The sequence below is a fragment of the Lutjanus erythropterus genome, chromosome 10, assembly GCF_056507025.1.
Source record: "Lutjanus erythropterus isolate fLutEry1 chromosome 10, fLutEry1.hap2, whole genome shotgun sequence".
NCBI classification, from domain to species: Eukaryota; Metazoa; Chordata; class Actinopteri; order Lutjaniformes; family Lutjanidae; genus Lutjanus; species Lutjanus erythropterus.
Genome location: NC_139326.1, coordinates 5,203,173 through 5,220,221, shown reverse-complemented (window position 1 = coordinate 5,220,221; position 17,049 = coordinate 5,203,173). Strand labels below are relative to the sequence as shown.

The 17,049-nt window shown below is 43.6% G+C and overlaps 1 protein-coding gene across 2 annotated transcripts in view; it reads left to right on the top strand.

Moving 5' to 3' along the window:
- The window catches only part of fam222aa (family with sequence similarity 222 member Aa), a 68,780-nt gene that overhangs the window by 35,140 nt on the left and 16,591 nt on the right, over positions 1 to 17,049 (top strand). Inside the window, exons 2-3 of one of the 2 annotated variants that reach the window (XM_084727972.1) lie at positions 1,783 to 1,925; positions 13,555 to 13,620. In XM_084727972.1, the coding sequence (XP_084584098.1) occupies positions 1,829 to 1,925; positions 13,555 to 13,620 (163 nt within the window). In that variant the 5' untranslated portion in view covers positions 1,783 to 1,828. The remainder of the gene's footprint in view (positions 1 to 1,782; positions 1,926 to 13,554; positions 13,621 to 17,049) is intronic. The other variant, XM_084727973.1, reaches the window with a different exon arrangement.

Genomic DNA, 17,049 nt, shown 5'->3' with positions numbered 1-17,049 from the left:
TGAGTGTCATCTTGTTCCATTATAATTGAGGGAAAACAACACATTTCTGTGTCTGATATCTCCAAAACTTGTCAGGTCATGCCAAACTAGATGGATAAATATCACTTCATGTCAGAGGGAAAGAATGTAATTTTGTTTTTGGGTTGACTTGTCCCTTTAAATTTTGCTTTTCCACCTTGGTCAAATATTTCAGCAACATTTTGTCATTAGTAAAGGTCAGTGTGATTGACTGCTTCTATTAGTGCTTTATTACTTTGATGTTTTTCACTGGTGATCTATATATTTTGCTTTATACCTCAAGCGAGCAAGAGCAGGAGCTGATGCTTTATGGGCCGCCATTAATTTATCTCGTAATCATTATAATTGCTTTCTTTCATATTAAAATGATAATCTATACAACTCAGTAATGGACTGATGGCAGGTGGCTAAATGTTCATTTAGTGATTCACTGAGAAAATAAATAACAGAGGACAAGCCTGTGACAGGCACATGAGAAATCATTTTTCAATAATCTGCCACGCATCATGGCGGGAGACGCTGGCGCTGACAGCACAGATGAAATATTTGCCTCTGTTCTTTGTTTTAATATGGGAGGAGACCAGCCCAGATGGAAACGATAGTGTTTCATATCGATGCTTTTTGGACAAGAGACTCAAACACATTCAGAGCTGAGATTAAGGCCGCAATGGCTTCTGGGCTTCTGCAGTGTTACGCTCAGTACAGTAAGAGCACATTTTTTCCTGGAAACCAAACAATATATCCGCTAAGTGAGCTATAGAGGAGTGAATCTCGATCCTTATCATATAAAAACACTTTCCGGATCTAAAGGGTTTGCTTTAGCTGTTCTCATCTGGCACATAATCCAAGTAGAAGACTTTGTAATCAGTCATCATTGTGCTATGTGACACTGGTATGTTGCTGATGAATGATACCCTCCATGCTACTCGATTGTTGAGGTTCTCAGCGAGGGAGCTGTGGGTTTTCTTTTGTTTCCACCGGGGCTGTGATGGGCTTTTTGAGAGGAAACTCGCAGCAACTGCCTCCCTGTTCCTGAGTGAAGGTGGCTGTGGGGAAAAGGGGGAGTGCAGAGCTAGAGATTTATGGCCTAGAGGGAGATTGATTAGTGCCGTCACTAGCCCTGATGTACGGTTGGCAGTCTCCCCCTCCCAACCCATCGCACTCGCTCACACACACACATGCATGCAGCCATACGGTTCAACACGCAGCTACACATACATCCAGACACCGCTCAGTCCCCCAGGCCTCTCCTGACAGTCCCCCAGAGCTGTTGCATGTTAAGTTGTAGCAGACAGACTGCTGTTTTCTCAGCATTACCATTTTTTTGCTGTCCATAGATAACGCCATCAATCACCAAATACACACTGCTGCCCTGGAAGGAATGTGCCTGAGTGCTGCTACTTTCTGTGTGTGCCTGTGTTTGTTTTGAGGACGGTTTCATAGACAGGAGATGCGGTTGAATGGCTGTGTGGATGTGCTGTTTGAAGCTGCGGAGTGACTGGCCTGGACTGTGCTCTGAACCCGTGTCAACCGTGCTGCCCCAGTGCAGGTGTGTGTTTATCATTCAGCACACAGAGCTGAGAGGCAGGCAGCTGTAGGCATGCGTTCCCAATTAAATCCTGGGTGAGAAACCGAGCCCATCTAGCCCAGAGCCAGCTCCTGCCGGCTTTACCGGACACGGCCATGGAGCTTTGACCTCGAATCATCCTGCTTAACTCACTCAGTGTTCCTTTCTTTCTGTTTCTTGCTCCTTTTCTGCTCCAGGTTGGCGGCAGAACTCCCCCGGCTGTAGTACTGTGCCCACCTCGCCATGCTGGCCTGTCTGCAGAGGAGGCAAAACCCTCCACCCCAGCACCCGGTGTGTGCCAGCAAGACCCTGGAGCCCCCGCAAGCCCTAGGACGGAAATGTGAGTTACAAAATACAATTTTGCATCAAAATAACCCGTTTGCCTGTCTGTGTTTTTACTGATGTGTGCTGGAAAGCCGAGACTCAACTCATGTTTGTGCATGAGAGCAGAGAAAAGGTGTGCCTTTGTGTTCAGCTCTCAGTACTTTTGTAGCTTCTAATTGAATCTCTGTGGTTTGAAGTTTAGTTGCTCCCCTGTGTCGCTGTTTGTACTTCCAAGAATCTCCTTTATTTTACTGATTCACGTTTGCTTTTAGCTGCAGAGGAGTTGTGTTATTGCTGATGAAAGCCCTACTTTTATGTATTTTGCTGCCTCACAGTAAAAGCTGTCGGATAACAAAGTGGTGGAACTTTTACTGTGGAGACTTCACAGGAAATAAGATGTTTATCCACGGTTCAGATGCTCGACCAACGACGAGTGCTTCCTCAGTAAATACATACTTTCAAGCTGGTGCAAACTCCACTGTGCTGGGCTGTCATGTCAAGCAGCAGATTTTTATGAAAAAATGAGCAAAAGAGCAGTAAAAGTTACCAACAGAGGCAACAAGCCATCATTTCCTCCACCGACATGGGGCAAAAATTAGTGTGTCCAACTGGGTATCATGTTTCCATCACTGCGATCAGAGCTGGAGCCGATAAACACCTGTGACTACTGCAGATCATACTTGCCAACCCCCACAATTTTCCCAGGAGACTCCTGTTTATCATTGCTCTCTCACTATTTCCTCCTGGGATCATAATTCTCCTGATTTCTGACAGATTTTCACACGTTTTTTTTTCCTTTTCATTATCACAATCTGACACTGTACAACATGTATAGGCCCTATGCACCAGGCAGGGGCAAAAACTAAATGAAAAAAACTGGTGAATATTAGTTCATGCCAGAGATTTTATTTTAAGTTCATGCTAGAGGGGGAAATGATTCTGTACTCTTTCCTGATAATTAAAAGTGAAATTAAAATTATTCATCATAAAAATGCCGTTGCAGTTAAATTGTTATTTTTATCTTTTGAAATTTACTATAATGCAGGAAACAAAGTCGCTGAAGCTCAAACTTTTTGAGGTATCAGAAATCCTCCCTACTTTTTAGGTCTCGAGGTTGGCAAGCATGCTGCAGAGTCGTCTGGGACTGAATGCTGATTGTACACTTTTCCCATCGAAGACACAAGCCAGATGTTAATGGGTTTTTTTGTCCAGTGTAAAAGGTGCTAAAGTGACATGGAGCGATGGAGGTCAGGAGTTCAGCTCGCCTAAAGTGAAGTAATGAGAGCTGCTTGTGTTCATCGTTTGTATTTAATCTATCTGTCGCACTGAAAGATGGAAACGCGTAGTTAACCCTGGCTGTGAATAAGTGAGGGAAAATAGACTTTCCGGTTTCTGTTGTGTGTCACTGTGTTTCTTCACTACTCTGAGGAATTCTAAACAGTTTCACTCGCTCTGCACTTAGACCTTGGATTGCCGTGTTGTTTGGCTACTCATTGTGCGGGGGGCTGTTTAGCTGTGCTGATTGTGCAGTCGTGGCAACAGGGCTGAACAGACAGTGTTTAACGTGCCTCGCTGGCCCTGGGTGACCCTGAGGGTCTGTAAACATTTACAGTGTCTGGCCCTGGCTGTGCCGGCCGCCTGTAAAGCATGACAGCTGCTCTGTTTGCTCCCCGAGCACCACCCTCTGTCCACTCACAAAATGGTGTAAAGGGACAGAGATGAGCCAGGGCTGAAAACTGTTACAGAGCTGGCAAAACTAGTTCGAACCAGTTTGGGATTAGAGAGAGCTGCGGCAGTCAGGCATCTGGAAGGTGAATTTCTCAGTAATTTTGTTGAAGCCTTTGGATAAGCCCTTTACAGTGAGAGTCTGTTTTCTGATGACGGGAAGAAAGGTCTTTCCTCCATATTGAACGCTCCTCGAGTCTTTAGTGGCCTTTGTTTACATGGCAGGCCTACGAGCTACCTCAAGCCGATTAAATGGGCTGGCGGATGGAGAGCAAGGGAGCGCTAACCTACCAGTTTTTACCTCAGCTTAGAAAGGCTTAGAGGGAATAGCAGGTTCTTCATCAGTGGGACATTGTATCAGGTCTGTAACCAGTCCAGTGAAAGGCTTTAAAGTGGCCCTGATTGGCTGTGGGTGAAGAAATGAAGCATTGCCTGCGTTCTTTCTCAGCTCCTCACCGGCCAATTAGCTCCCTCTCAGCTCAACATCACACTCCAATCACCTCCTACAGAGGAGAGCAGAGTTAAAGACAACAAGGTGACTCTGTGTTACCTCTGTCCTCAGGTCTGGGGTTGTATTATCTGCTCTGTATGGATGTTTCATAAGGAGTTGTGCAGGGGTTGTGCACATGACATCACAGTATGCAGAAGTCACTGTGTTTACACCCACTGAGAGGCAAAAAGACATCAGTGTCAGCGGTCAGATTTAGTGCTGTGAAATAAAAAAAAAAACACATCTAAACTGGGAGAGAGCTGTTGTGCAATTGACTGTGCAAATAGATTCAACAAGAAATCAGTGCAATCTTTTTACAGAAGAAAAGAGAAGCAAAGAGGTCGTTGCAATAGAAACAACATGGATTTGCAGTTGTGTCAGATGTTGTCACTGTCAGGCGGAAACCTTACTTTTCAGGAAACAAAAAGAACCCTGTCATAGTTAGTAACTATTTTAATACTTTTCATTTGTTATATACTCTCAAACCCATAGAAGGACACAGAGGGTGTCCAATGGCATTGATTTATGAAAGAAAAAAATATGGAGATAGAAGGATATGTTTGATTTTTAGGCAAAAATCAAACCTTGAGATACACTGTATTTGGCTACTTAAATATTAAGCATCTTTCATTTATATATTATGTAAAGCTGGGCATACACTGTAAGATCAGAGCCAATTTCTGGCCCCAATTTTGAGCCGCACGGCTCATTTTAGAGTCGGACCAAATTTCAGCTGACGGGCATCGTTTGCTGTACAGTGTGCACAGGGGGAATAAGGACTGATCACCAGCTCCTGAGTTTTGATAAATTTCTGATTTTCTGACTTGCTGTGGTGACACAACACGCCATGTGGACAATTCTCTATGAAAAATGGACAAGCCATACTGTAGACATCTTCCTAGCGACCTCTGAGTCCATGTGTGCCACGTTCTAGCACACATAGAACAGATGATTAAAGCAGCATGTTTCTGACTTGTTTGCATTATTGCCAGCAAACGTCTGCCTGCCTCTGAACTTTTAATCAAATCTTTATTTGTCAGTAGCCAGGACAGTCCACAAGTGCTGACAGACCATTTTAATTTTATATTTTACATGAACAGCCCAAGCACATAAATCTTGAGTGTTGGCTTTACATTGCAGATGATTCAGTTAGAATTAAACAACATTTCTAAATTCGTACACTGTACGCCCAGCTTAACTGAGCATTTTGATCTACAATTGAGCATCGCATTGCACGTCCTCACTCTGGACACAACTGCATACCTCAACACTCTTCCATGTGAATATGTCTCTCCGGTGATGTACTAAAATAAAAATATCTGTACAGACTTGTCCACATACAATCAGATTATTCTTTAGTGTCCTCGTCACTTTAATTTCACCAACAAATCACGCCAAGCGTCGAGGCTTTTGTATCCCCTCTTTGCTTTGTGTATTTCCTCAACGCCAAAATCAGGAAACCTGATTCGTGGCCGCGTGTCAATGTCCGTGGACCACTCTGTCTTTGGGAAATTGTAAGGATCATTGTTTTTGCTCAGTCCGACTGAGGGGTGTGTCCTGGTGGGAAAGTGATGTCACGTGCACACACTCTATAGGTGTGTGTGAAACAGAGAAGGAACAAGAGAGCTAAATAGAGCTCCTGGCGCATTTGGAAGGGGGGAAGCTCTTCAGCTGAGTGGGGTTCAACTGGGCCCACTAATGAGGTTTCAGAGAGACGTGAAGTGAAAGCGAGGACAAAGAGAAACTGCGCAAAATAGAATTAGAGAAGGTAAAGATGGAGAGGAAGGGAGAGAAATGGAGGGAGTCCTCAACAGTCATCTTAATCGATTCCCTCCTTCCAATTTCGCAGGATTAGCCCACTTCCTCTCAGGGTCCTTTATTGAGGAGCAGCCAGTGGGAGTCAGGACTCAAATCAATAGAGAAAAAGAACAGTCTCCAGTCTTCCCTTTGCCCTCCCTCTCCCTGACCCTCTCTATCCGACTCTCCCTCGCTTTCTCCACCTGTTAAATCCTTTGATTGAAAGACTACCACAGCAACTGACTTGAGGTTCATAATGAGGATGTTTGAACATAATAGCCTCCTTTCTGTCCTTGGAGGGGGAGGAGGGGGAGGCAAGTGTTGGATTTCCACCACTGTGCAGCTCTTGGCCTGAATAAGGCAATTGTTCGTCCAGGCCCAGAAGGGGTGCAGAAAGGCAGACAGTGGGTCTGGCTGCAGAAGTGGGCACACTCAGGTCACCATGCTGAGCAGGTCCCCATGATTGATTGTTCGTGGCCCATTTTGTGCCAACATGGAAGGGGGCTTGTGGGTAAGGTGACCTGGGCTCTCAACAGGAGGCTGAATACCAGAATACACCCCTCAAAGAGACAGAGTGAGTGAGAGCACAGGAGGGGGATTACCTGGCAGTGAGGTAGAGGTGAGCTGTGTCATTTGCATCTGCTGTCCTTTACACAAAAGTAGTGTGTGTTCATGTGTGTGTGAGGAGTGGGGTGGCGGAGCAGTTGGGATGAGAGGGCGAGGAGGGTTTTAGAAAAAGCCCCTGCATGCAGATGCCGAGTGGCTGCACAGTTCATTGATGCGACTCCCATTAAAAATCCCTCATACCCTCAATAAAAAAGGACTTAACTGGCTCTACCATCAGCTGGAAGCGTTCAGATCGGCTCGCCAGACAATCAATTTCCCCCAAGCGCACAGAGCTTAGCGGGAGAAACGGGAGGCGGAGAGCGGGATGTTTCCATTATCACAGCCCGCTCTGTGTCTGGACTCGGGGGGGTTGGGGGTGGGTGAGGTACTGTAGAGCGGGGAGTGCAGGGGAGAGAAAGGAGGGAGCGGCAGAGGGAGGTGGGGAAAGAAGACAGACAAGTGGAGAAGAGAGAGGGAGAGAAGCAGAAAGGGAGACAGAGAAGCTGGCTTTTCAAAAAGCCATTGACCACCTGCCCTTAAAAATATCATATTGGATTAGCCTCACAGAGACGGCCTTTTGATATTTTTTTCTTTGGCCGTAGAATTAAAAGGAGTGCAGAGCATTACTTGAATTATAAATCATAGGCACTTGCTTTCACTGCGCCCAAATTCCGCGCATATGTGGCTGCACTCTCTAGCGCCAGCCCCTGTCATTTTTAATTAAATCCCCCCTTATGGGTGACATTTGTAGCTTGCCCCCTCCTTCGTCCTCCCCTCCACGTCTCTCTACCACTGCCCTAGATGGAGACATGAAAGGCAGAGACAGCAGCGGAGCCAGGGCCTCTCATCGTGTTGTGCCCCAGAGAGAGGGCACCCATCCAGACAGATGAGAGAGAAAGACCCTGCGAGGGGGAGAAGGGTGAATGGATGCCACTGACCCCGGCCACCCTCAGCCGGCGGCGATCTCCCTCGCTAATCCATCCCTCTCCTTGATCGCCGTCCTCCACTTTGGGTCTGAAGGTCCAGGGAGCACGGGTGAGTGTAGCCCTGCTCCTGGAGGGGAGAGGGAGCTGTAAGGCAGGTGTAATGATATTAGGATTCTTGATGATTTAGACTGCTGATATTTGGGTTATTGTTAATGTGGACTCTTTGATAATTTGGAGAGTTGCTATTGGGGTTCTTGATGATTTGCAATGATGATATTGGGGTTTTTACACTTTGGAGTTTTGATATTGGGGTTCTTGTTAATTTGGACCCTTAATGTTGGGGTTATCTATCATTTTCAGTGTTGATATTGGGTTTTTTTTTTGCTGATTTGGAGTGTTAGTATTGGGGTTTTTGGTGATTTTGAGTGTTGGTGTTGGGGTTACTTATAATTTAGAGTGCTGGCACTAGAACTCTTGATGATCTGAAGTGTTTACATTGTGGTTTCATAGTGATTTAGAGTATTGATATTGGGGTTTTTGATAATTTGAAGCGTTGATATTGGGGTTATTTACAATTCACTTTGGTGGTATTGGGGTTCATGGCGCTTTGGAGTGTTGATATTTGGATTATTGATCATTTTGAGTGTTGATAGTGAAGTTTTTGATTATCTGAAGTGTTTACAATGAGCCTCTAATGGTTTGGAGTGTTGGTATTGGGGTAATTAATCATTTGGAGTGTTGATATTGCGGTTCAAGATCATTGAGAGTGTTGATTTTGAGGGTCTCTATGATTTTGAGTTTTGTTATTAGGTTCCTTGTTAATTCAGAGCATTGATTTTGGGGTACACAGGTGCAAGCAAGTGATGAGTAACACTGAGATGACTGGACAGGAGGCCCAACAGCCCCCACCGCTACCCTGCCTCCTCCCTGGCCCAGACAGCAATTACTCTGCCACATGTCAACTACAGAATAACAGGTCCAGAACCCCTCAATTGACTGGGTGATGGGAATATTTCTGCCTGGCTATTTTCCAATATCTTTTCAGATTTCAGCAGGTTTTCATTTGTTTATTCATTACTTAGCTTGACGTTTTCTAAGTATGCCATTGTCACACTGGGTGTGCACATTTGTGTTCTTTATCCAGGTCAGGAGTCGGTTCTGCCCTCGTTAACCACACATGTCACTGCCACTCCCATATTTGTCCTGTGATTGGGTCAGACTTTAGGCTAAACCTGGGTGTTTCCTCCTGTGTATAACCCCAGCAGGGCCTGGCTCCAGTTCATACACACACACACACACACAGAGCCATGTTTCCATCATTTCAGGGTACATTGCATTGACTTATATTCATTTCATCGAGACTTACCTTAACCCTAACCAATAACGACAACCTTCCTAACCCTGACCCAAGTTTCACCCTCAAATTTTTTTGATTTACGTTACGGTTACTTGCATTTTGTCCCCATGAGGAAGGCGAGTCTCCACAATGTGAGTGTGTAAACAGATTTATGTCCCCAAAACACACACACACACACACACACACACACACAGAGTGATTTAGCATACTTTTGGTTACATTGCAATGACTTTTGTAACCCTAATTAACACAGACACTCACATCGTTATGAATCCAACTGCGGTTAAAAATGAAGCTCAGAAAAACTGGTTTGTCCTGTTAAATATCTCCAATCAACTGGTGTGTGTTACATATTATTTTCTTCTATGTGTGTTTTTTTATTTATATTTAGTCATAATCATTTAAAATACCAGAGACAGATTACCGTTTCAGTGTCCTATTGTTGTTTTATAAGCAGTATCCTATGTATATTTGATCCCATTTCTTAATTCAAGTCTAATATATATTTTTTCTATACTATTTTGTGTGTTTTTTGTTTTTTTTATTCATAATTATTTAAATTGTAATTCCAAATGTCCAAATGTAATTTTGGACAATAACGTTTATTGTTAAACTGTAAAATATCCTTTTTTTTCACTCCATAATATCATTATTGGCATCAACCCCAGAAATCCAGTATCGGTCTCCAGCACACACACACACACACACACACACACACACACACACACTCAGGCACACCTGCAGCCGTAACCCTCTGTGACACCACCCAGGAGGCCTGAGGTGCCAATCAGCCAGGTGTAGATGAGAAGTTCCCAGAGGGCCTGATATCCCGGGTTCATGCTATGTCAGGCCGGGTTCAGCCCTCTCCCAGCTTGAACGACAGAGACAACCTGGCCGTGTCACACACAGCCTCAGGACATGACATGGAGGTTCACCTGGGGATTGTAGTTTTCCTAATAGCCCTGCGCCTCTGCAGGCAGAGCTGCCAGAGCCATTAGTTTGCTTTGCTTTTAGCAGCTTCTCTTCCTAAGCCACACTTCCAGGGAGAAGGAATATGTTCAGGTAATGACCTCCAGCCACCTTTCTCCCACTGTTGTCTGAGGCGGCGCGAGACATAACACGGGAATTAGCCGCCCATATCAAATTGCAGCACGTTACTCCAACGGCTGGGAGAAGAAAAAAAAAACGGGGCAGAGTTTTCAGTTGAATATTTAAAAGTGGTCACATGCAGCAGCAGAAATAACAACCTTTTCCCTGATTGCCTCAGTACCCTGGAGGTGGGGGGGTAGAGTGGAACTGGGGGAGAAGGACCGGAGACAGGGCGAGGGAGAGAGAATCTGCATGCACTTGACCTTTTCCCACTGATTGAACTACCTCGTTTCTAACTCCCATTTGGAATTCCACAGAGTGCCCACAGAGACTGTCATTATTCCACAGTCTGCAGCAGGGAAGCAGAGGTCAGGAGGTATTTTTCACAGTGATAGGTGATTGACAGCTATCCATGGCCTGCCTCCTCCTGGATGCCTACTTATGCAATCTCATTTTGGGGAACGCTGGGTTTGCACAGCCACATGAAATGTGTCATTCACCCTTTAATCACGTCGCTATTTTGAAAAATCCAGAGGCTGGTTGCACAAAACACCTTAAGTATGAAACTTAATTTCTCCTTAGCTGTGGGATTTACTTAAGGGTGTTGCACAGAATCCCTTAAAAGGTTTGCTTAGTTAAAAGAAAACCCTTAAGGCATTTACTACATCGATGGTTGTGTCTAGAAGGGAAGGGAGTGATCACTTTAACTCGAGCCATGATATTTCCCTTAACCTATACAAGTGTTTTCTGTCCCTGAACCTACTCAGATCTTAACCACAGCATTGTCATGTAATAAAACATAATTACAAGATGCACAATGATGTATGAAAGAAAAAAGAGAAAACAAAGAAAAAGGAAAAAGAAAAAAAGATCACTAATTAGTGGAAGACATCAAACAAAACTGATTGGAATAATTCAAAGTTAACTTACACTATAGGGCTGACAGGTAAAGAAATCCCTATACATAATGTACCCTGTACAGAAGTAGTTCATAATAAATGTGACATCTTCTTCCAATGAGTTATTTATTTATTGTTGATTTCATTAGACATTAAAGTGCTAAAGCTACAGATAAACTAGACACTGTGACAGTAACTTTAGGTAATGTTATAACTGAGCTATCCAACTCAGCTGTGACCTAATGTTCTATAAAATTAATAATTTTTAACAGAATTCATACCATATATTATTCATTTATCCCCATTAGCATGGCTTTGTTGTCATTTAGGTCTGTTTTCTTACTTTAGTTGCTTAGATCTTTTGTGCAACTTCAAACCTGTAATATGTAACATGTCCTCATTAACATGTCTAAACATATGTTATATATTTTGTTGAATTGTGTACTTACTTTATCTCATATGTCCAAAAATGTTCAAACACAGAGAAATCCGTAATTTATCTAAGGTAACGATGTGTTTCGTACTAGCTGTTGGTAGCTAATTGCTAACTGCTTTAACTTCAGGGAAAACACTGGATACATTGGATACATCATGTGTTTTTGTTTTTTTCCCTTACTTTGACTGCTAAAGTCTTTTGTGCAATGGTTTATCTAATTTTAACGGATTCATTAAGTGGATTAACCTTACATGAACATTTTAAAGAAACCTGGAGGAGAGGACTTAAGGGTGTTGTGCAGCTGATTTTATTTTAAGGAAGCCTCTGGCTTTAAGGAAATTTTTAAGTTAAGGTGTTTTTTCTTACCACCTGCCCCACAGCATTAATAGAGTTTCACATCATTTCAGAGGGACGGCCATGTGATACTGGTTGTCCTGGTCTTACCTCATGCCTACTACAGGCTCTCTTCTGTCATGTTGGCGTCTCAGCGCTGGCACACAGAGGATCATTTCCGGCTGGTGGCGTCCCACCGAGCCATGCCTTCCCTCTGCCCTCTGCCTTCTGCTGTGCACACGGGGGGTGAAGCAATCTTATTGCCTTGGGAGGTGAGCTTGAGGAAGAGGGGCTCTGCTTTAGTTTTGGTCACAGCGGGACTTGGGTTGAAAAACAGGTTCCTGGTTCCAAAGCCTCCGAGCTGGCATTTGGGCGTCCCAGGTGCAAGGCATCGACACCCTCTGTCTTCGCCTGCCAGAGCGTGGGGGTGGGTTGGGGGGATGTGAGCGAGGGTACAGAGAGTGTCCGCAGTCCCTTGCTGTCCCACAGGAAATGACACACAGCCTGTGCCATCTCTGAGCCGAGCCCACCAGACTGACCATGAGAGGCGTTCAGGAGGTGTTGCTCGCTCCTGGCACGCTCCGAGTGTTTTAGAGTGGTCTCTTCGTGACAAAACTCCAAAATAAAAATGTAGTTTTCGTCCAACATTTGGAATACAAAGTGTGCAAGTAGGAAGAAAGGTTTCATTGTCCTTTTTTAACTGGATTGCCAACCTTTAATTACCCTATTTCTGTCCAGTCACTTTATCTAAAGTTAACAAGACATTACACCTGTTTAAAAGTATGAATCAAAATGTTATTATATCTGCCAAATAAGCATTGAATAATGTTGTTTTATAAGTATGCAAAAAGTGTTGTATGACTCTTACAGGACTATTTAATGTGGGAAACTGCTGTTATATAAGCTAAATATCGCTCTTACGAAACCAACCAAACTCCATAAGCAAAATCTGAAAATATTCTAATATAGCAAGCACATAAACAAATATTTATTTTTGTAGAATAAAATGGCTTTAGTCGCTGACCCTGTCCACAGCAGTGTTTCTCTCTGCTTCTACAAATTGGGGGTGCGCTGACCGGCGTGTACTGCTGGTAATAACACTGACTATCAATGAGAACCTTATAAAACCCTGCATTAAATAATCTGAACTATCCCTTCAAGAGTACATTCAGAAAGATTTATTTTGTGGTCAAACTGTCACACACTTTTTTGTTACATAAATAACATCTACTGTGGCTGCATCTGTTAATTTTCCATTTGGTAAATTGGCCCATATATTCTAACCTCTCGGCCGTGATTGAAATTCACAGAAGGTAAATATTGATCAGTATGTATCGTCTCCTGTAAAGAATTCCTTTACGGCGGGAAAATTCCTGAGAAAGGTTGGGAGAACAAATCAAAACTACAGAGTCGAGAGTCGGAAGAGTTTGGTATTTTGGTCCGAACCGGTCGTAAACTTGCACCGGATTTTAATGTCATCCCCGGCTGTGGTTTTTCAGCCTGCTCTAATAGTGTGGAGGGTTTGGCGGAGAAAGCATGGGAGTGCAAACTGACCACAGCACAATGTTGAAATCATCGCTCCTGTGGGACATTTTACTACAGTTTCTGTGGTTTGCTCGTCAGTCTCATTCTCATGGAGGCCATCTTCACATGCATCATCTTTTTAGGCTTGAGAAATGATGAAGCACATTTACTTGGTTAAAAGTTCAGGGTTAGGGTGTGTTTTTGTTGCTGACCTCTGGTTGCCAGTTCCTCGAACTCTGGACTTCTGGTCCTTTGAAGAGATTTCAAACCACTTTTTACAAACCCTAACCCCAGAGGAAACTCCACAAAGCCAGGTCTTTATCTGCAATTTGTTTTGTTTTGTTGTTGTTGCTAGGCAATGAAAATGTTATTGACCTGCCAGGTAGCATGAAAAGTATTACTTATGGGGTGCTTCAGTGTTTTTCAACCAGGGCCCCATTTTCCCATGTTTTTGTGTCTTAAGGGATGAATGGGGAAAACAACGGAGGGAGAGTGCTGCAGCCTTCAGAAGTGAAGACTTTGCAAAAGTGTAAGTTTATCACCATTGTCTTCATCGTCATTCAAACAAAATTAAAACTCACCAAGAACATCTTGGCTTGTCATTCCACTGCTCCAACAATCACCAGTTTGTGTTTGGTGAAAATAAATGTTTCATTCACAGAGTTAGATGTGAAAATATTCTGGCTCTACACGCTGTTTCTCTGTGTCTGACCTCCCTCTTGATCCTGTCCTGATATTTTCACATCTAATGCTGTAAATTAAGGGTTAATTTCAACCAAATAACCAGAGTTGGTGATGGAAAGACGAGCCACGATGTTGATGGTCAGTTTTAGTTTATTTCTATTGAGTTTGAATGAGGATGACAATGTTGCAATTACAGTTTTGCAAAGGGAGTCTGATTAGTTTGGTGAGAGCAATAAATAGAGCTGCAAAGATTAATCTATGCCTTAATTATTAAAGTCATTGCAACTTTTTTGGTAATCAGTAATCAAGTCAATATTCTCTGATTCCAGCTTTTTAACTGTGAATATTTGCTGTTTTTTACTCCTCTATGGCAGTAAACTGAATATCTTTGGGTTGTGGATAAAACAAGACATGTGAGAATGTCGTCTTGGGTTTTAGGAAACGTTGATTGTTTTTTTTCTAGATATTCTATAGACCAAACAACTAATTGATTAATCAAGAAAATAACTGCCAGACACTGAAAATAATCATGAGTTGCAGCCTCACCAATAAAACTGTTTTCTAGTTAAACAAAACATTATCTTACTCTTTGAAAAAAGGTCTCTCTCAGTAGTGATCCTTTCCATAATGTTGTCAGACACGTTGAAAAGTGATCTGAGCCTGTCAGTGCCACTTTTAGTGTATGTACACAGACAGACACAAAAACATCAGAAAATATGGTCCAGGTTGAAAAAAATGTTTCCCTTTAATGAACTGATGAAAGATGTGACACCCCACACATTTTCCCAGTGGCAGAATCTGGAGAGCAGCTTCACACAATAAATGTAAAGTTTTTCTCTTTCACCGCAGTCCAACAGATGGATGAAATGAGAGCATATTAATTAAGAAACATTAAAGATTTCAGCTTTGAGCAATACTTAAAAAACACATTGCTTCTGTTAAATCCCTGCCTCCACGGCTCCAATGACAATAAATCTTTCAAAATGTTTTTTCATCTCACGGAAAAGTTGTGCATCCCGATCCCCGATCACTTCACATCCCTCTCCTCTCCTCTCCTCTCCTCTCCTCTCCTCTCCTCTCCTCTCCTCTCCTCTCGTTGGCATGTGTACTGCAGCCGAGTGCCTTGTTGTCTGTGCAGTGTTAAATATTAATTGGGAATCAGTGGAGGACTTGTCTCCTAAATGATAGAACAGAAGGGCCCAGGCTTGCCTCAGGCAGCCTGCAGGCGCCTTTCTTCTTCCATTTACCTGCAGGCCTGCGCACCAGCACTTCCTCCAGTCTGACAGGCCTGCCCAGGCGCCTCCAGCCTCCCCTCATCTCTCCCACTCTCCTCCTTTCTTCCTCCGTCTCTGCTCTCTGCACTGGTTCCTTTTCTTATCTCTTTGTGCACTCACAATCTCTACCTCTGGGGTCCTTTACTCCAAACCTGTGTGTGTGTGTTTGTGTTGTTGCTGTGTCCATTTGAGTTTGTGCATGACTGTGAATGCTGCTTGCTCTCGGCTGTACATGTGGCCCTTTGAGAAAATAGTGTCACAGCGTGGCATCTTCTCTTAAAGACAGGACAGGGAGGGCACAACATAAATCTTTCAGGTCAGGATTTTCGCTTGTTGTATTTCTTTCTTGGCTCTGCCTCGTCACTGAACGCTTTAATCTCTGTTTCTTCCTCCTGATGTTTCCCCATAACCGGCCTCACAGTTTGTCTTTCTTTCTTCTGTGAGCCTGCCTTTGTTCGTCTCTATCAGCCGTGTCATCTGGAGAGGTGCACCAAGACAAAACAACCGGCACCAGCTACTTTTTGGTGCACCAGCTCTAGCTCTATCTTGCGGATGACCCTGCTGGATTGAGTTTAAGGAGAAATCTATAATAAAGTTACTGTAATAAATCATAAAATGACCGCGATTTGGCATTCAATATCAAGTTGAAATGCTAGTTTCTCTGAAATCGATGCTTCACTTGTGGTGTCCTCTTTTAAAATTTCTATGTTGATGTTTTTGTTTGTCCATTTCATGTTAATTAGAGTTCAAATTGAGGCCAAATATTCACCGAATGAGTAAGTGTGTGTCGAAAGAAATCCTGACTAATCTCGTGGAAGCCATAGCTGCTTATAACGGTTAAATTGAGCAGTATTTTAATGGAGTCTGGCAGGCAATGAGAGAGGCACCCACTTAACCCCAAAGTTCAGAGTGAGTATTTTCAAAGCAGTGGGCTTTCATTTTCAGGATATCGGGCTTTGCTTTACATGGACAGACAGCTGACAGTTCTAAACAGCTGATCAGCTGACAGTGGAGGACCCGTCGTTGCTTGTTATTGTGATGATCCATCCTGTGCTCCTGCAGTGTTCATGCAGTCTGCAGAGCTTCTGGGGAGGAGGGGGTGGAGGGGACAAGTTACTTTAGCCATAGATTGCATATTAAATAGGACTTCAACTTATTTAATATATTGTCTAAGGCTCCAGCTTGCTAATTTGAGTGCTGTACTCATCTTTGCACACACATTTGCTACCCATTGCTGCTTTAATGAAGCCACAGCAGAGCTTTGTTTTGGAAATCAAAGCAACCTGACCTGTTGTCGTGTTTTGTATCTCTTTGCACTGGAGCACAGCTTTCCACAAGGTTCAGCGAGGGTACACAGTGAAGTGGCAGGGCTGGATGTAAAATGGAAAAACGTAGAGACGGAGGAGAGGGCAGCAGAGAGGCGTGCGGGGATATAACTGGAGGAGAGTAGGGGGTGGAGTTGACTTTGATGCCATAGGAATGAGTTCACAGGCTCATGAGCACAGGCCTAATCGCACATGACAATATCGGCTGGTGTGCCAGTCGCAACGCATAACCACCCCGCTGCTTGTGCTGACTCGGGGTATTTGCTGATAAAGCTCTGCTTTCTAGACCATGCTGTATGCACAATGAGGGTGGCCCGGGCAGGCCTGAGGGTTGGCTCATCACAGGCAGCCTACAAACCGGGGGCGAGGTCCCCCCATCTATACACAACCATGCACTCCACTAAGCCCTTTGGCCAGACTTGATTATTAAACAGAGAGCAGTTTTCTGATGAATATAGTTATTTTTTCCATTTATAATCTATTATGTTGCCCATCCAGGCCCATAAATTATTGCAAATGGAAAGAGCCTGGCAAAACTCGTGCCTGAAATGAGGTCGTGGCTGTGAAATATTCAGGGTTGATATTTTTGTATTGAAATGCCGTCTTTTTTTTTTTTCTTCTTCTTCTTTTTTTTTGGCTGTCATGGGAACAAACATGGAGCCCGTTCTTTTTGTT